General features: G+C 39.2%; 1 protein-coding gene across 9 annotated transcripts in view; it reads right to left on the bottom strand.

Moving 5' to 3' along the window:
• Positions 1 to 449: 449 nt before the first annotated feature.
• FRY (FRY microtubule binding protein) overlaps positions 450 to 21,165 on the bottom strand; it is a 445,796-nt gene continuing 425,080 nt past the window's right edge. For 5 of the 9 annotated variants that reach the window (XM_043576463.1, XM_043576388.1, XM_043576397.1 and 2 more), the window contains 4 exons: positions 12,869 to 12,886; positions 10,903 to 11,013; positions 2,425 to 2,627; positions 450 to 1,829 (listed from right to left, as the gene is read on the bottom strand). In XM_043576463.1, the coding sequence (XP_043432398.1) occupies positions 1,571 to 1,829; positions 2,425 to 2,627; positions 10,903 to 11,013; positions 12,869 to 12,886 (591 nt within the window). In that variant the 3' untranslated portion in view covers positions 450 to 1,570. The remainder of the gene's footprint in view (positions 1,830 to 2,424; positions 2,628 to 10,902; positions 11,014 to 12,868; positions 12,887 to 21,165) is intronic. The other 4 variants (XM_043576406.1, XM_043576415.1, XM_043576454.1 and 1 more) reach the window with 2 other exon arrangements.

The raw sequence follows: 21,165 nt of genomic DNA, 5'->3' as shown, positions 1-21,165 counted from the left end.
TGTGTGTCTGTGCCCCTGTTTTTTCATGTCAGGTAGAGCTAGGTGAGTGTTGCGACAGACTCTATAATCCAAAGTAGGAGTTTTGATTCTATTTCCCACTTTTAAGGATGACAACCTCATGATCGGTGTCGACGATTAGAGCCCTCACTCTTGTGATTTCTCTTTGGCTCATAATAGAGAGAGCTGGTTGAAAGTCGCCATCGTAGCCATGTCCACTTACAACGACGTTACAGATAGGCCCTCTCTGGAGCAGGAACTGTGAGTGCCAGCCATGGACCCTAGATGAATGGTGCCCCTTGCGGTTGTCACTGTGGCAACCCCCATGCACATCTGTAAATGTATGTCAAAGGCAAAGATCTTCTAACCAGAAATAAAATCCATGGTCAATATGTATTTTGTATTTTTTTTTTTAAGTCTAAAGGAAGTTCTGAATAGAAGATCAACCAAGATTACATCACAAAAACTTTAAATGTATTTACAGAGTGAATAAGTTACATAGATAAACTTTGAATATGTTTCTGATGTGCAACTGGTTTACATGCACACATCTAACACTTGACAGCATTAAGTTTAAGGAGAAAACTGAAGAATGGCCCTTTACATATATGTTACAAATAAAACATGACATCTCTTAAGTAACAAAGTGACAACTCATAGTTTATCTTTATGATTCTACTTCTGGCTATCCAAATGGATATTAAAATATGCATGCGTGACCGGTGAAAAGACTTGGAATTTGTAATGTGAATTTAACTTTTTTCTACAAAATGGCAAAGTTGGTTAAAATTAACACTCATCCTTTTGTAGTATAAATATGCTCATATAAGCAACCTTCTAGTAAAAAGCAGCCAAGACCTTTACAAAAAGGTCTGTCTGGACCATATTTGGTGCTAGGGTCCTAATCACAGACTCCTGCAAAGAGATCCAGGGCTTTCAGAAACAGTAGCCTAGCAACATAAGAAAGGTACTTCATAGCAGCTCCTTTTAGATACAGTAATTGTATTCAAATTACAGTGTATATTAAATTGTCCATTTACAATTCCCTCTTCACATACACAGGCTGTCAGCTTTTGACCGTCTTACAATTTTCAGTGGCCAGCTTCATTCTGCCTGTCCCTTCCTCAGCCCACCAAAAAAAGAAAAAAAGGAAAAGAAAAAAGAATGTACAAGTTTTAGAATATAAAACATTTTTTAGTGAAGAAAACATTGCACTTTTGCCAATCTAAAACTGTTTCTAGAAAGGAAGGTATTATTCAGTGTAGTCGGCTTTGGTATGCAATGGAAGTCACTTTCTTCAGTAGTGAGTTGCATCTGCTCAGTGAAATGATAACACCTTTGTGCCACACAGCATGATGGATGGAGTCTGTCCCAGAATGTTCTATGCTACCTTGGTTCTTATAGTATTGCTACACGTTGGAAGTTCTGTCATCCTGTTTAGAAAAAGTCCTACAGGTAACAAGAGGGAGAACAGTCTGACCAAGCCTTCTGAAGGCTGAAAAGACACTGAATGACGTCACCCCAGCATGACAGCACCCCCAGCTTGGAACGCATGGGGGATGGGAGGCTCCTGTCAGAGACTAGTGCCAGAAACACTGGAGTCTGGAAGAAAAGCAGTGAGGACTCGGTAACTCTGGGCCCTGCGAATCATGTCCCGGATCTCCATGTTCAGCTCCATCAGCTTGGTGCAGATTTCGGTCAGGCTCTGATTAGACCCTACCAACGCGTAAGTACCCGTTTGTCCCAGAGTTTGATGACGGAAATAAATATTCAGTAGTGTCTGGACCTCATCATCAGAACTGCTTCCAAAGATGTCATTGGGCCACAGACTTCTGCAATTAAAAAACAGCACAGATTAGAGGCACTATTGATCACAAAGTTGGGAGGTTATTAGCCTCGGTAACATAAGAATATTACTTAAAAACACTAGCTTTGAGATATAACTCACATACTATACAATTCAACCATCTAAAGAATACAACTCAATGGCTTTTAGTATATTCAGAGTTTTGCAAACATCACCATAACCAACTGTAGAATGTTACTGGTTTTGATGAAAATATCTAAAGCTTCTAACTATTGGAACGGAATTTGATTTGCTATAACATTCTGATTCTGATGAATGTGAAGATAGTATCAAAATGTAAGGGGACAAGGATACATTCAGGTAATAGTTCTCAAAGTATAGTCCAACATAATCTGAAGTGTTTCAACATTTTTAGGGATGACCAAAAGGCGAAAAATAACGCCTAGACTTTAGACACACAAGTTCTAAAATCTGATATTTCTGGCGTGGTAAAGAGCTGAGAAGGATGTGTATAAAATATCTGGATGTCCCTTCTGTAGTGATTCAGTCCCCCACCATGACAAAGTAACTATTAGGCAAGGATATCCTTTAACCATTTCTAAAAGCAATAGTAGAGTTACCTGCATTCCCTGATTTGCCGTAAAGCCTTGCCAAGTTCATTGTTCTTCAGGCACTCCAGCATGGACTGGATGGCCGCTTCGGTGGATGTGAAGGTTGGCTCAGACCACGCACCCTCTATATAGAGAGGGTCAGCTGCAATGGCCGCAGTGGCCTCCTTCAGGTTTTTCTTTAAGTCACTCAGTTCCCTGGACATATTTAGCAGCTGTTAAAAAAAAGTTATTTTTATTGTATTTAGTTGCAAGCTGGATTTTGCATCCCTTAGAGAAGAAATCTTCATTGTATTAAGGTTTGGTTAAGCACAAGCTTAATATCTTGGTAAGCTAAAACAGGACAAATAAAATTACTACATGGGATGTGTAAGGGGTTGGATGCATTGGATAACTTTATGTATCAACCACTGGGATACTCTCCTTAGATGAGGGGCTAACATTTCCTTTAACATGTTTTCTATTTAAGTAGAAGGACAAACCCGGAGTTAAAATGCGTAAGACACTAGGCTTGGGTGGAGCTGGGTTCAAATGCCAATTCTGCACTGCACTGTGGGACCGTAGTCAAGTACATAGACTTATATGTGCTTTAGTTTTCTCATTTGTAAGACCGAAGACATTACCTGCCTCACAGGTAACTTTAAAGAGGAGACGATGTATATAAAATGCTTAGTATTAAGCATTTATGTGCCAAATAAATGTAATCATAAACATAGATCTTGCTTGAAAAAGAATTTTTTCTCACTATTTGTATGCTATGGGAAAAGATGAAAGATACAATTTAAGGAAGAAAAATCTCAAGGTGATGTTAGTATTCATGTTACAGAGGTAAGAGATATTTTACCTCAAAACTTCTCCGTTGGTACCAGCCATCATAAAAAGAGAACCTATGTCACTTCTTCGTGCCCCCAAAATATACTATGGAAGTCAGCTGTTTTGTAATTTGATCTCAAGGGCATTTTAATGACTTGATGTACACTTAAAGGTTTATTTTGTCCTTTGTAATGTAAGTTGATGATGTCTTCTTTGGAAAGTTGATGTAGCCAACATTTTCATCTTTCTTCATTTCCAGCTAGCCCAGGGGGCCAGAATTAATTGTCTTCGCACAGATGCCTATTAAATGCAACTACTTACTCCAGTACTAGGCTTAAAATTTACTGAGGTAATTCTTCTAAGTAAGATATCAGAGAAAGAGCTTGGGAAGACGGCAGAGTAGGGGGACCCTGAGCTCCCTTCCTCCAGGGACAGTCTGAGGCTACAACTTCATATAATGCAACACCCTCTGAAAACAATCTTAAGACCAGCAGAACAGTGTTTTCACAGCTAAAGATATAAAGAAAGGCTACATCGATAGGGTGGGAGGGGCAGAGACATGGTAAAGAACCAAACTCCAGGTGTGGCGATCCACAAAGAGGAAGGGTATCACAGGTGCAGAGCTCTCTGAGGAGTGAGGGGATCAAGCCCCACATCAGGCACGCCTTGTCCTGGGAGTCAAAATGGGGAAGATGAGCCCCCATACCATCCAGCTTTGAAAACCCCTGGGGCTCCAGAAGAGGGGGAGGACTATAGTAAACTGAGGTTCTGCTTTTAAAGGGCCAGCACACTATATGAATCATTCTGAGGCATTTCAGAGGCAGTAGTATTAAAAACATCTGGGCTATATATGAAGCAGATTTATTGACTAATTTTAGGGCATGTGTCAGACGGGCAGGGATTTATAGGAACTTCTTCTGGGAATAAAAGTGTTGGTTTCTTCCTCTCAAGTCTAGCCGGCCTGATGCTGGGGGTAGCCAGTTCTGCCAACCTCTACCACCGCTAGCTCTGCCATGGCAGGCAGGCCTCTCAGCCAGAAGGTACCAGGGGCTAACCCCCACTACCAGCAGACCTGTGGCACCTGTAGCCAGGCCACTCAGCCAGCCTAGGTGGGGTCATCCCTGCTCCCCAATATGCCTGCAGGAATCCTGGCCCAGTAACAAAGGCAGGCACGTACAGCCCACAGAGGAGACGCCCCTGGCGTGCCTGGTTCTCCTGACCAGGGGCGTGTACTACAGGGCTCCGGAGGACACCTTTTATATAAGGCCACTAATTTCAAGATCTAATACAAGGAAACAGAGTTAGACAAAATGCAGAAAGAGAGAAATACATTCCCAATGAAAGGACAATATAAAACCTGAGAAGTCCCAAACAAAACAGATGAGTAATCTACCTGATACAAGTTCAAAGGAATGGCCATAAAGATACTCACTAGACTTGAGTAGATGAACTCAGAATTTCAACAAAGGGAAAATATAAACAACCAGTCAGAGTTGGAAAATATAATAACTGAAATGAAAAATACAATAGAGGGAATTAAAAGCAATTAGAGGATGCAGAAGAATGGGTCACAATCTGGAAGAGTAATAGAGAGCATACAAGCTGAACCGCAAAAAACCCCAAATTTTAAAAAAATGAGGCTAAGTTAAGGGACCTTTGGACAACATCAGTTTTACTAACATTTGCATTATAGGGGTCAGAAGGAGAAGACAGGGGAAGATAAGTAGTAACAGACAATTTCTCTAACCCTGAGAAGGAAATACTCCAGATCCAGGCCCAGAAGTACAGAGCGCCTTGAACACAATGAACCCAAGGAGGTCACATAATATTTAAAATGTCAAAAAATTAAAGAATCCTAAAAGCAGCAATAGGAAAGCAACTAGTTACCCAGGAGGGAAGCCTCATCAGGCTATAAGCTGATTTCTTGGCAGGAATTTTGAATAGATCATGCCACTGCCTTTTGGCCTGCAAAGTGCTAAAAGGAAAAAAGTCTATAACCAAGAATACCCTACCTGGGAGCTTATCATTCAGAATTGAAGGAGAGATGGAGTTTCCCAGATGAACATTAAAGGAGTCTATCCCCACTAAACCAGTCTTACAAGAAATGTAAGGGACTTCTTTAAGCAAAGAAGAGTCCATAACTAGAAGAAATAATGAAAGGAAAAAATTTCACTGGTAAACCTATACTAAAGATGGTAGGTCATTTACTTAGCTAGTATGATGGCTAAAAGAAAAAACTAGTAAAATCCATTATATCTACAAAAATTAGGTGATACACAAAATAAATATAAAATATACATACGTAAAATGGGGTAGGGAATTAAAGATGTAGCTTTTAGAACATGTTTGAACTTCAACTTAAAACATATTGCTAGACACATAGGATGTTATATATGAACCTCATGGTAACCACAACCAGAAAGCATAACACTGAAGAAAAGAAAGCCATCAAAAGGCAAGGAAAGAGAAGAAGAGAAGAGCTATAAAAATAACCAGAAAACAAGATACTACCTATGAGTACATACCTATCAATAATTGCTTTCAATGTAAATGTTCTAAATGCTCCAATCAAACCCCTAGAATGAATGAATGTATAAAAAGAAAACAAGATCCACTTCTATGCTGCGTACAAGAGACCGACTTCAGACCTAGAGACATACAGACTGAAAGTGAAGGAATGGGAAAAGTATTCCATGCAAATGCAAGTGGAAAAAAAAGCTGGGGTGGCAGTATTTACATCAGACAAAATTGACTTCGAAGTAAAGACTAACAAGAGACAAGGACATTACATAAGGATAATCCAACAAGAAGATATAGCAATTGTAAATACCTATGTACCCAAGCCTAAGAGCACCTATATAGATAAAGCAAGTATTAACAGACATAAAGGGAGAAACTGACATTAATACATTAGTAGGGGAATTAAATACTCCTTTACATCAAGGGATAGATTATTCAGACAGAAAATCACAGCAGATTTGAGTGCCATAAGACTAGATGGATTTAGGATTTAACAGATATATACTGAACATTCTGCCCAGGAATAGAATACACGTTCCTTTCAAGTGCACATGGAACACTCTCCAGGACAGATCACATGTTAGGCCAAAAAACAGATCTCAATAAATTTAAGTAGATAGATACCATATCAAGCATCTTTTGTAATCACAATGGTATGAAAGTAGAAATCAATTTAAAAAGTAATGGAAAAAAACACATGGAGCCTAAACAACATGCTATTAAACAATGGATCAATTAAGAAATCAGAGAAAAATATCCCAAGACAAATGAATATGGAAACAAAATGGTTCAAAATTGATAGGACTTAGCAATAGTATATATATATTTTTATGTTTTATCTTAGAGAAAGAGAAACAGAGTGCAAGCCAGGGGAGGGGAAGAGAGAGAGGGAGACACAGAATCCAAAGCAGGCTCTAGGCTCTGAGCTGTCAGCACAGAGCCCGACATGGGGCTCGAACTCACAGACTGAGATCATGACCTGAGTCAAAGTCAGACACTTAACCGAGTCACCCAGGCCCCCTTGCAATAGTATTTCCAAGAGGAAAATTTACAATGCTACAAGCCTACCTCAAGAAATAAGAAAAATCTTAATCTAACCTGACATCTAAAGGAACTAGAGAAAGAAGAACAAACAAAGCACTGTTAGTAGAAGAAAGGAAATGACAAAAGATCAGAGTAGAAATAAATGAAATGGAATCTAAAAAAATGGAAAAATGAAACTAAGAGTGGCTTACTAGAAAAGATAAAGACTGGGGTGCCTGGATGGCTCAGTTGGTTTAAACGTCCGATGCTTGGTTTCGGCTCTGGTTCATGAGTTCAAGCCCCACGTCTGGCTATGTGCTAGCAGCAAGAAGCCTCCTTGGGATTTCTCCCCTTCTCTCTCTGCCCCTCCCTGGCTTGTGTGCATTCTCTCTCTCTCTCTCTCTCTCTCTCTCAAAATAAACATTAAAAAAATATGTTGAGTAATTCCTAGGAATAATCTTCCAAGACTGAATCAGGAATAGAAAATCTGAACAAATTGCTAGTAATGGAATTGAATAATCCCCAAACTCTCAGCAAACAAAAGTCCAGGACCAGATGGCTTCATGGGTGACTTCTACCAAACATGTAAAAAAAATATTTAATACCTATCCTTCTCAAAGTATCCCAAAAGTTGAAGAGAAAGGAATGCTCTAATGCTATATATGTAAAAATTGTCAGCAAAACATTTGCAAACGGAGTTCATCAATATATTAAAAGGAGCATTTGCCATGATCAAGGGGATTTATCTCAGGGATATAGGGATGGTTCAATAGCTACAAATCAACCAATGTGACAAGCTACATTAACAAAATGAAAGATAAAAATTATATGATCTCAATAGATTCAAAAAATGCATTTGACAAAATTCAGCATCCATTCATAAAAAAAGCTCTTAAAGTGGGTATAGAGGGAACATACATCAATGTACTAGAGGTCATATATAACATACCTGTAGCTAACATTATACTCAACAGGGAAAAGCTGAAAGCTTTTCCTCTAAGATCAGGAACAAGCCAAGGATGCCCACTCTTGCCATTTTTATTCAATATAGTACTAGAAGTACTAGCTACAGCAATCAGACATGAAAAAGAAAGAAAAGGCATCCAGATTGGTAAGGAGTACATTAAACTGTCACTATTTGCAGATGTCGGGATATTATATATAGAAAACTCTAAACTCCACCAAAAAATGATTAGAATCAATGAATTCAGTAAAGTTGCAGGATACAAAATTAACATACAGAAATCTGTTACATTTATGTACACTAATAGCCAACTATCAGAGAAATTAAGAAAAACAGTCCTATTTACAATTCCATGAAGAAGAATAGAATGCGTAGGAATAAATTCAAGGAGGTAAAAGATCTGCACTCTGATAACCATAAGATGTTGATGGAAGAAGCTGAAGATGACACAAATGGAAAGATACAGCATGCTCACATATTGGAAGATTATTTTAAAAAGGTCAATACTACCCAAAGCATTCTACAGCTTTTGTGCAATTCCTGTGAAAATACCAATGGCATTTTTCATAGAACTAGAACAAATCCCAAAATTTATATGGAATCACAGAACCCCCAAAGCCAAAGCAATTGTGAGAACAGCAAAGCTGGAGGTATCCCAATCCCAGACTTCAAACTATATTACAAAGCTATAGTAATCAAAGACAGTATGGTAGTGGAACAAAAAGACACACAGACGCTTGGAAAATAGAAGAGGGCCTAGATATAAATCCATAGTTACACAATTAATGGACAAGGCACAAATATATGATGGAGGAGAAAAAAATCTTTTCATGAAATGGTGTTGGAAAAATGAGACCACTTTTTAATACCATGTCCAAAAATAAAATGGATTAAAGATGGGCAGTATACTCTTGGGCCCTGGTCTTATCAATACTTTTTTGGATACATCTCTTAAGGCAAGAGCAACAAGCGCAAATAGAAACAAGTAGGATTACATGCAACTAAAAATTTTTTGTGCAGTAAAGGAATCCGTCAATAAAGTGAAAAAGCAACCTATTAAATGGGAGAAAGTATTTGCAAATGATGTATCTGATAAAGGATTAATCTCCAAAATACATTACCACTCATACAACCTGATGAAAAAATGGGCAGAGGACTTGAATAGGCACTTTTCCCAAAGTCTACAAATGGCCAACAGTCCAAGGAAAAGATGTTCAACATCACTAATCATCAGGGAAATGCAAATTGAAACCAAAACGAGGCACCCCTTCACACCAGTCAGAATGGCTAATATCCGAAAGATGAGAAGTAACAAGCGTTGGGGAGACTGGGGAAAGGAAGCCCTTGTGCACTGTTGGTGGGGATGTAAATTGGGGCAGCCACTGTGGAAAAACAGTATGGAAGTTCCTCAAAAAATTAAAACTACTGTATGATCCACTTATTCCACTACTGGGTATCTTACCCAAAGAAAACAAAACCACTAATTAGAGGAGATAAATGTACTCTATGTTTATGGCAGTGTTATTTACAATAGCCAAGATAATGGAAGCACCCCAAGTGTCCATTGATAGATGAATATGTAAAGAAGACGTGGTACAAAGATACACACACATATACACACAATGGATAATTACACAGTCATAAAGACAATGAGATCTTGCCTTTGACAACATGGATGCATCTAGAGGGTATTATGCTAAGTAAGTCAGATGGGAAGAGATAAACACTATATGATTTCACTTGCATGTGGAATCTAAAAAACAAAACAAAAAAAGCAGAAACAGATTCAAATATAGAGAACAAACTTGTGGTTGCCAGAGGGGAGGGGTTGGGGACTGGGTGAAAGATGTGAAGGGGATTAAGAGGTACAAAGTTCCAGCTGTAAAATAAGTCACAGGGATGAAAAGTACAGCACAGAGTAAATAATATTATAATAACTTTGGTAACTACACTTACTGGGGTGGCATTCCCTAATGTATATAAATGTGGAATCAGGATGTTGTATGTGTAAAACTAATATAATATTGTATGTCAAGTATACTTTAATTAAAAAAAGATAGGGAATTTTATGTATATAATTTTTAAGTTTGCAAGTCAGTATCTTAATTATTTTAAATCTAGGGATGTCTTATATACTGTGTGTATGTATGTAGCATTTAAAACTTACCTAGATTTAAAATAACTGAGGAGAAATCACTTTAAATTTACTAGATTTAAATAATTATGCAAAACATATATACACATGGTATGAATCCTTAATTTCTTAATCTAAAGTGAAACTTAAATTGCTTTGTAAATATAGAAAATGGCATGAGTCACATTTGCATGTGCATTAGTTTTTGAGCATAGATGGAATCTAAGGATCCTGTTAGTATTTGCTAGAATAGTAATAGGAGCAAACTTTATCTTGACAACATGTCCTATAATTTGTATCAACTGTGTTCTCTTTTATCTAATAATCTGCAACGCTGTGGAGGAAACCTGTTTGTTTCCTACCCCTCCCTTGAAATTGGCCTTTGGAAGTATCCTTAAAAACTACCCATTTTCCTTTCATCACTGGCATTTGTGTTTCTCCTCCTCTCCCCTCCTCCGATGTGCGGTTTCCTGGGCTCCCTCCTCCCCGCACCACTCTTGGTAGGATGGTTTCACAGACTCCTGGCTGTTCACTGGTGCCCAGCACATCTGTACCTTTGGTCCACCACATCTCTCCTCCGACCTCAGCTCCTCACATTTAACTGCCTGCGAGATGTGGTTAAGCCTGGGCGTGGTCTACTGGGGGAGCAGTCGTCTCTGACCCATAGGTGTGGATGCACTGTGGACTCAGTCCTCCTTATCCCTGTCTCAGAGGTGGCAGGTACAAAAAGCTAAATCTCAAGAAGAAAAACCACAATACCGGGCACGTTAAGTATCGATGTCCAGAACACCAGGGCCAGGACGAGGGTGGGCCAAGTGAGGCCTTTCGGCACAGCATCGGGGAGGCCCTCGCTCTCAGGGTCGTCCTTCAATTTTGAGCCGAGGCTTGTCGCTTGCCTCACCCCAGTCCTGGTGCTGTAGATCAGTTATGTGGGAATCCAATCGCTCGGACAGTTATAAGTGGGATGGGAGGAGAGAAGAAAAGGAAAGGAATGATTTGCATGGTAGGACTTGGGGTCGGGAGGTGTGTGGCTCACCTCTGGCATGGAGCTGACTTCGTGCACCTGGCCGATGAGCTTACAGTAGGACTGAAAGAGCAGCAGCAGCTGGAAGTGCAGCTTATATAATCTCTGACACAGTTCCAATTGCTAGAGAGAGAGTTTGCACGGGAAGAAGTCGTTATTAAAGATCACTCTTGTATAGCAAGTGAAGTCTCAGGGTAGAAAAACATGTTTTTCTCTCTAAATCAAGGAAACATAACTAGCTGTTCTTACTCCAGATGAAACAGAACAATAGAATCCAGTCAATAAATATCAGTGAGAAAAATCACAATATGATATAGAATCGTTCCTGGAAGTTGACCAATTAGAGAGGAGTAGTAGCTATAAAGGGACTCCGTGAATCGCCACATTCCCATATATTTGCCAATTATGCATCTACAAATTACGACCACGGTCATCTTCATTGTGGTTGTCTTAATTTTTATAAGCTAAAATTGTTTGAAAATTTTTTTATTCAAGGGAAATTTAATTTTTCAATTGAAGACATTTTTCAATTTTTATTGAAAAGCAAAACATTAAGTCATTCTAGGTGTTAAATTTATAAATCCAGCAGTTTGGGAGGTTGCTCCATGAGACAATTGTGGCGGCCTTTTTGGGTGCAGACGCTCATCTTAAAGCCTGTGTAAACACAGCAGGCAGTCATATGTTCCTCTAAGGTGGTGTATCTGTTTTATTGACAGTGCTTCTACTCGGTGCTCAATAAATGTTTGTTGAATTACAGAGATAGAAAGGGGCTACAAGTGCTTCCAAAAAGGAGAAATTAAGTACACATTCAAAACTCTCCGTGGAAAGAACATCAAAAACTAGTCCTCTAAAATGGCCCTTGAGCCCTATAGATACCTCTGGAATTTAAAATGTTTTCATTATATGGCTTATGTATACCATGAGGGAAAAGTACATCTTGGGTAATTCCAGCACCAACGATCATACTACTCTTTGAGCCGTATCTGCTTGCAATGGCCTCTACACTTCGCCTGTTTTATTCGAAGAATGAGTTAGCTCCTAGGTGGTGGATGTGGATTCTGTGAAAGGAAAAGTGCAGCCTTCACGAGATAGAATTTCATGGCTCAGCAGGCACCAGTGAAAGTGGGTTAAATATGTGGCTTCAACTAAACATGTCACTGTTCAGTTTTCAAATGTGGTTAAGTAAGGGTAAATAGGCCCTTTCTTTTGCTAATAGTCATAAAGAATTCAGAATGGAGAGCTTCTGAGGTCATTTAAAATTGTTCCCCCAAATGAGTTGAGGGAGAGAAATTATAAGAATTTAAATTTAGGCTTTAAGAAGATATCCTATAGTGTTGTTAACAGACTTTTGATCCTAATTGTTAAAAGTTACCAAAATCATGCTAAGGCTATAGTGAATGAAGTTTTCTTTCTCTTGTCCTTTCCCTGGCCCCTGGAGGAAAAGAACCATTCTAGATTTAGGTTTAGACTTATTTGATCTCTCGGTGCTGATAGTGAACATAAGTTTAAAGAAGTAGCTACACTCACACATTTAACCCAAATTAGATCTTTGGTTGTTTCAGTAAAGCATTTTGCTTTTTGATCACTTAAACCTTTCTTTATGGAAGTTTGTTAAAATCTGATATAAAAGATAACTGCCAGAGTCTTGCAGATAAATATTGTTTAAATCATCACCTTCACAATTTAGGGTGAAACCTAGTTATGAAAACTCTGTCCTCTGTAAGTGTAAGATAATGCTGGTTATTACTCAAAATATCCCGCTGATAGTATGAGAATTCATAGCAACTTAAGTTTCTACTTTGGGACAAAAGCAGCCCAGAATGCTACTAATTCACTGCACATCTTAGTCTACCAAATAAAATAAAATGAAACGCAAAGGGGAAAACATGCTAAGAGATATAACAGTAACAGTAAAAATAAGATTTGTTATGGGTCCATGCCTAAAATGGACAAAGAGTATGAAAGAAAGTTAACTTACTGCAAGAGATTCCATTTGCTACACAGCAAGCATGGCACAGGAAACAAAGGAAAGGAAAGAAAGTACAGGGTCAGTGTAATGCATGCAACGGAAAGCATGGCCCTCTTCCAAGAGCAGAACCGTCAGCATAAGTATTAGCATTGCTTGCCCAAACTTGATAAACGGTTGCACATCTTGTACCCATTCAACATGCACAGCGGTCCAGTTAAAAAGAAGCTTGAATGGGAAACATGTCACTGAAAAATAGAATTCGTAATCGTTTAGATCCTCTGATTAGTTGGTTTAGGTTTTGTCAGTCTTGGACACTAGAAGTGCAAACTTTTATTGCTTGCAGGTTTTAGTGTTTAACTGTAAATAATATGCGAACATAGTAAAACTGTGAGGAGACCAACTGAGTAACTCGAAAGAACTGTAGCCCAAACAAATTATGCTATTGCTAACTATCGGTTAAGGTAGAGTCTTTAATCTGTTTGGTTTCTTATCTGCTCAACTATGACTATCCAGTTAACATAGAATATAATTAACCATCTAAGTGGCATTTTCTTTAGATTCAGCTCACCTTCCTCATTAAGAATATTTTATAGGACTGCTAGATGTAGTCATTTCAAAGGAATAAATCTAGTCTGTATAATCTGAAACAAGAGTGAGATATGACAAATAATTTTCTTGTATTTCATTTCTTATAATTTTATCAATTTTTAAAAGTAATCTAGAACTGATGGGTAGTTTAGCATATAAATTTGTAACTGGGCCATGTTCCATTATGGCTTCCATTTTTTGGTGTCATCATATCATAACCATAGACGTGGCTTTAAGGAAAGTGTGAGTGTGTGGAAAGATAACCAGAATCTGACAGAATACTAAAAAAAATGTCCATTCCTAATTACGGATCAACATATCTGGTTCTGGATTTTCAGAATATTTAAAGACATATCTAACTCAGTTTCTAATCCTTGATAGGAAAAACCACTTATTTTAAAGCTCTTTCTAAAAAAAAAAAATCTCTGGGTTGTTACCAGTTTAATGTATTATATTCAATATAAGGTACCATATACACAAAAGATAAAACTATCAAATTATTAGTATCTTCAAACATAAAGCCTCACCATTACCAACCTCCTCCAACTCCACCCTCTGCTCTCTGAGGGTCTTTTCTTGCCTCACCTGTTACTCATATTGTGTAAGTTACATACACTGATGACTATTGTGTTTATTGAGTAGTTTTTTGGACCTTGGCCATGAATATCTTTTAAAGCTTTGAAAGATAAATATGTTGAAGCCTGTGACATAGATTACACAGCCTGAGGTATTTACTGTTTTCAAGAAAACTTCATGCCTAGATGTTTTTATAAGCAAACCTTAAGTACTGAAAAATGTGCAATCTTTTCACTGTTTTCCAAAACAAGGTTGTAATCCAAGAAAGTCATCAAATCAGTTAAAGCAGAATGTCCTCTGTTCAATAAAGGCAAATGAGCCTTTTTGACTTCAGCTTGGTGCTGAGGAATTTCTTTGTCAATCAGTTCCTCCCACTCAGCTCTCAGGGCACAAAACTGTATTTCTTGGGGGATGGCCAACTTGACACACAGCAGTTCTCGGGGTCTGTCTTAAAGTCTCCTTTTTAGGTAGGCTGGTGCAAGCTGCCTTGATATTTATTATCTCAGAATCCTTTCCTAGGCCACAGGCTGGGGCCTCGTTTGCATTTCGAGCTCTCAAAAAGATACTGAAAAATGCCTTTCTGGGGGGTGATTTTATGGAAAATGTTAAAACCTTTTATCTCTCCTGTGCTAATATTTTCCTGCATTCAGGTTTTAAAAATAATCTCCTCATAAGTCTTTATGAACGTATTTATGTTTGGGTGACTTAAGATTCCTTTTGAAACTGTTATGGGAACGTCACCATTTTATTTGGTCAGAAGGATTTTCTTCAAGCTCCACTCCTGCACTCCTAATATCACTTGATTTATAAATTGGAGTTAGAGGTAGGTTTTCTCAAAATGAGGAAAAAAAGGTCAAGAAACCAGGATGTTCAGAACTGATCACAGGCAGTGTAGCTTAAAAGCCCAGAATAATCTGGTTTGTTGTTCATTAACAGTAGCATAGCCATTCTTGTTTCTCTGTACTCTGCTCTGAAATGAGTTCTATGCTTATAATGTAGCCCGGCAGGTAAAAACCTGAGAAATTTTCACCATGACAAAAGATGAGCCACGGTGTAATGTAATAGCTATTATTTTCATCATATTTAATCTCTGAAAGCCACTGGTTTAAATTAAATGGGATAAAATTTAGACCATCTAGCCTCATGTGGCAGCTTTCTTAACTCAGATGCATCTAGTCTCCTAAGTAGGTATAAACAATATGTATTCGTCTATTGCTCATATCACTCGCGTCTGGCACACTGATGTATTATGTTTGTTGAGCAGCTTTTTGGACCTTGGCCCTAAATACCTTTTAAAGCTTTGAAAGACCAATACCTTTAAGCCTATGATACAGATTACACAGCCTGAGGTATTTACTATTAAAAAAAATATTTTTAAAGTTTTATTTATTTAGAGAGAGTGCACATAAGTGGGGTAGGGGCATAGAGAGAGGGAGAAAGAAAATCTCAAGCAGGCTCCACGCTGTCAGCACAGAGCCCAAAGCAGGGCCCGATCTCACAAACCGTGAGATCATGATCTGAGCCTAAATCAAGAGTCGGACATCTAACTGGCTGAGCCCCCCCAGGAACCCCTGGTATTTACTATTTTTAAGAAAAATTTAACTTCAGCAGACATTTCCTTTCAGTCAACACAGGAAAAAGGATTCCTTACAGAAGAGTAACTGACTCTATCTGAAGGATGATGTTTAATAAATTAGCTGCAGAAACTGTCACTTGTTCAATTTGTACAAGAACAGAGGTTTCAGGCTTCTCATTCATAGATTATACAGGGACAAGTAGTATATAAATGAGAGAGATACTGCCCATAAAGATCCTAGTAATTGGAATGATGGTTTGAATATAAGATGAAATGTAGTAGGGCTAAATGTAAATCATTGTCCTAGAGTCCAAAGAGTCAAATGTTCAAGTAGTGCTGAGAAATGCCTGTTGAATTGGGAGTGTGCCAACTAAAATCACCTATAACAAGGGAAACGGAAACATCTCCAGCTTTGTAGTACCTGGGACGTGAGCCGTATTCGTTAATTGTATGGCTAAGACCCACGCTGCTGCCTGGAGCCCCTGGAGCTGAGGGTCTCCTCCTTGGCCCACACTTCTGTCAATTTCAACTACCTAGTGGTAGCCATGCCCAGTGACTTCCACGGGAAATGGAGAAGTCAGTGGAAACCAAAATTCTTAATCAGAAGTGCTGTTTTGGGTCATGAAGAGATGTGTCCCTCCTTTTGCTCAGGCTGAGAAAACACTGGTAAAGCAGTGTCTGCAGATGAGTGAAACTGCTCTCATGAGACACACAGAGATCATACTCCTTGTCTTATGTTCTACTCAGTGAGTACTGTGCGTTATTCGCAGAGAATGGCTATTATAATCTCCCAGAAGCCTAAATCATTTATTAATCATGCCTGTCTTTTAAAATAAGCCTTCCCTCAAAAATACTTCCCCAACATTACAAATGCTGTTGTTTTTTTTTTAAGAAACTGTTTTGTTTCATACATGCACTGAGAGCATGTACAGTACCTCTAATATATGCCCAAGCGAGCAGGTTCAGCAGACGGGCACTTGAATCTTGTGTACGTAAAAATGCTTCTCACAGAAAGAGTAACACTCTCAAATGGGGGCTAATGGGTTCCGCATTTTTCCTGAAACACACAGCCCTATTTATCTAGCTCTCAGTTCCCTACTTGGGGGCCTGACGTACAGAGACACATTTCTCTTACAAGAAAAAACAGCAGTGCAAGCATCATGATGGTTGGCACCTGGCTCTTGCCTTCAGTGGTAGGAAGTCAGTGTGCAGTGGGAATGTGGAGGAAGGCAGACCAGAGAGGCAGCTGGTTTCTGCCCAAGCTCACCGCCGACACGAAAGAAGGCAGGCCTAGTGTTGCTGGTTCTTCCTTTTTAGAGACGGCATTCTGTTGTAAGTGTATGTGTATGTGTGAACAATTTTAATTTTTTAATGTCAGGCCAATTCAGAAAATATCGTACAAGCTTAATACGTCTGTGAATTGGGTGACAGTGCACAGGCCACCAGTGTAAACTTTCTGCATTATTTTGAGTCTGGAACTTCATGTTAGGAATAAAAGAGAAACTGGAAAGTAAATATTAAATATCCAGCAAGGAGCTGTATCCTCTTCTATAAACCATTCCACAGCGATGTCTCACTTCTGTCGCCTGTTAGGAATGAGCAGAAATCAGCTTGTGCAAAGACCAGACCAGACTTGGGTAGGGCTTGGGGGCGGGAAGACTTTATATGCCTGTGTGTATACTGTCTCCATCTCTAGCAGACTGACATCTCTGAGAGCTCAACTCCGAGCTTTAAGTTTAGTAAGGCAAGTACTAATCCTTCCATCAAGTACAGACTTTACTGAAACAGAAACATCCATGTAATAATCACTGGCATGTTTGTTCCACTATTTACATTCAGACACAGATTCTGTGAATCACAAGGTCACTTCCCATCCCCATTCCACTTGTCTCCATGCAAATGGTGCTCGGAATAACTGGCAACATCAAACTGTTCCAGAAGACAGGGAATCTGACTGAGCAAGAGAGTTGGAGAGAATCACTTGAGGTTAGGTAAAGCTGTGTTCTGAGGTCAAACATTTGTTGGGTTTTGCTTGGGGATGGAAGCCAAATGGTAGCTGTACTTAGCAACTCTGGACATAAGATCATTATTTCAAGGGGGTGACCCCATCATCTGTCCTCAAGGCCCACCTTTAGTAGCATGTAAAGACTTTTCCCCAATTTGCCCTCATAGCCCATTTTCAGCCCTGCATGAGTGTTATCTGCAATAGGAACACAGTCGTCCTCATTTTTACACTCCCCACGGTGCCTTGCCATACCTCACTTTCAGCAGTGGTTCAGGTAAGGTGGGTGGGACTAGAGAATATGCGGTTTAAGCTGCATTTCCAGTGGCCAAACTACATCCAGGGTCTACTAACAAAACAGAGAATTTAACAAAGCATCCTGAGGATTTAAATAAATCACCCGGCCTTGACTGACTCAGAGAGCACTCTCTCTGGTAGATGGTATACAATTGGTCTTCCAGACCAGCTTTGTCCTCAGAATTGTCACATACAAAAGACCAAAAGCATCTTCTTCAGGACATTTGTTCATTGTCTGAATTCTCTGGTCATGAGCGTGTCCACACGTTATGCAGGGCAATTGTAATGCACTGAGCTAATACCAGCAATGGGAAGAGAGCCAAGCTGGTTTTGCAAAAATGCTGGAAACATCAGACTCAGAATTTGGCCTTCTGTTGACCTTTTCCTATAAGCCCACTCACATCCCTTCTGGTATTTCATACAGGTACCTAAAACCACACAGACATTTAGATGCTGGAAATTGTCCTTTAGACTTTTCTGTGTGTATGTTTTTACCTTTAAACTAATCTGGCCTATAGAGGTAGCCTCTCAACTTCAACTTTCTTACCTGCAAAATTGAAAAAAAACCCTTCAGAGACTGTTGGAACAGATCAAATTAGATTATAGATGTACAGTGCGTGAAAACTATTAGTTTCTTTCCATCCTTGTATTCTCAAGCCTTATTATGATACTAACAGAGTTGCCACAAATAAATACAGGAATGAAGAAATGAAGTCTAAAAACAAGAAAAGGGAAGGGAGGAAACAAGGACTACAATACAGAAGCACAGAAAGAATTGGATGAAGAGGAAATGAAAAAGAATAAATGGGCAAGAAGGAAGAAGACTATGCAAAAACAACAGAAATCTCCCTTTGAGGGATGTGAGAAAAAATGGGGTGTGGGGAAGGAGCAACTGAACAAAATAACAGAAATAAACTACAAGTTCAACAGAAACACACGTTTGAAAACTGGAATGTTTGGGAAATAGGATAATTTAACCAGAAGTCCTATGTTTTTAGACTTAACCAGGAAGCCGTAAACAAATGAACAAACATTTTTTTTAACCCTCGTTTGTAAAAAATCTGCAGTGTATTAATACATTTTCCTGATTGAGATTTGATTATAGAGAAGGTAACAATTACATGATTGAGGGTAAATGTTTAGATAACTGTGTTTATATTCTATACAAACTATATCTTGAACGGGACTAGGTTTTTGCTAACCATAAGTCATAACCTGGTAACTTATCTCTGGACTGGATTAATGTTTATTTGAGAGAGAAAGAGAAAGCATGAGTGTGGGAGGGCCAGAGAGAGAGGGAGAGAGAGAATCCCAAGCAGGCTCCATGCTGTGAGTGTAGAGCCCCATGTAGGGCTTTGTCTCACGAACCGTGAGATCATAACCTGAGCTGAAATCAAGAATCGGACACTTAACTGACTGAGCCACCCGGGTGCCCCGGGGCTGAATTTATTTTAACAGCAGAGTATAGTGGAGGGAGGATTGGGCCTGGAATCAGAAGGCATGGGTGCCACTGGATGGCTAAAAAATCTGTAACATAGGCAATATATATCATATAATGTATTTTAACATATAGCTTCTGGGGTATGCTCATGACACAGGTTATTTGGTGAAAATCTGAGTTACAGTCCTTCGAGGCAGCGCATCACAGCTGCATATAAAGGCACTGATGGAAAAGGCTAGAGTTTGTTGTATTTTGAACTTCATATTCAACTCTGCATTGCTCAGGGTAGACATCTCACATGATGCCATCAAACCCGTATTTTAAAAATGTAATATAGATAAACCATTTGTTGTATACATTTGCCCATTTCCAGACATTGTGGCCAGGCCATGTTTTTGCCCATTGCTTATTAACGGTGAAGCCTTGGACAAGTCCAGCTTGGTTTCCTCATCTATAGAATGGGGCTGGTACCACCTGCCCCACCTGCCATGCCCAGGAAGATCAATGACTTCAAGGATACGAAAGTTTTCTGGAAGACACAGTGTGAAATATAAATGTGTCCTCGAGGAGGGCAGCGATGTGGAAATGCAACCCACCCTTCAAAACCCTTTCTAGATATTTCTCAGTCTTGTAGTTTGCTTGTTCCATCTCTTACCTCTTCACTAACACTTAGCAAGGGGCTCGCCTAAGAACTCCCCATGACAGGACCGCAAACTTGTTGAGTAACTACCAAACTGAAATTGATCCACTGATATTCTGTGGAAAATTTTTACTCCTCAAATTTTTTTTTTTGTTTTTACATTTCAGTATAGCACTGTTTGTAACACAGGAAGATGATTTCTCATCCTCTGAAGGGTGCACAATCCAAAATGCTTCTCCAGTAGTGATGATGTCATTCTAGGGTAGCACCTCTGCCTGACTGGAAGGTAGCCTCCTCACTTGACTTCCCTAATCCACTCTTGAGCACTTCAGTCTGTTTCCACAGTAGAGTGTGAGAGCCTGAATCTACTCATAACCACATTTCAATTGCCTGCCATTGCTGTTAAGATAAACACCCAAGCCCTGCACAGTCTGGCTTCTGCCAGCTTCTCCAGACTCTTCCCAAACTTTTCTCCAAGTCGCTTTCTGCACTTGTAGCCAGACTCTCTTCAGTTCTTGCAAAGGGCCAGGTCCCTTCCTGCCTCAGGGCCTTTGCACAGGCTCTCTACACATTCCCCTTTACTTGACTATCTCTAGCTCATATTTGAGATCTTCACTTAGATGACACTTTCATAGAGAAGTCTTCTCAGAACTACTCTCCCCATTTGATCAGATTCCTTTCCATAGCTTACAGTTCTTTCCTTAATAGCAGTTATTGCCGTTTGCACCTAGATGAGTTTTTGATTCATGTCTGTCTCCCTGACAAGATCGGAGGCTCCACAAGGGCACAGGCTTGTCTGTTCATTATTGTATCCACCATATGGACCTCATAGGAGGCACTTAGTACATAACTGCAGAATGAATGATTTTAATCCATTCATAATCTTCTGCCCCATTTCTTTCACAATACAGCATACATTTACAAGCCAGCTGGTCTGAGGTGTGTTACTTAAAGCAACTCTAAATGAGAAAAAACCATCTGTTTTAGAGTGATGGCTGAAAGGTCAACAAAGACTTCCTTCCCTGAAGAAACTGAGCGATTCAGTGAAGAATGAATGAAATTTTGTTTTATATTCTGAATGAAGAACAGATTTATTAGGAAATGATTAGTATAGTTAAATGATGTCCAGCAAAAAGATCACTTTTATACCTCTGCTTTTCCAAAAAGAAGACTCCCCCCACAAATC

The sequence above is a fragment of the Prionailurus bengalensis genome, chromosome A1, assembly GCF_016509475.1.
Source record: "Prionailurus bengalensis isolate Pbe53 chromosome A1, Fcat_Pben_1.1_paternal_pri, whole genome shotgun sequence".
NCBI lineage: Eukaryota > Metazoa > Chordata > Mammalia > Carnivora > Felidae > Prionailurus > Prionailurus bengalensis.
The sequence above is the reverse complement of the archived record's forward strand: the minus strand, read 5'-3'. Positions and strand labels throughout refer to the sequence as shown.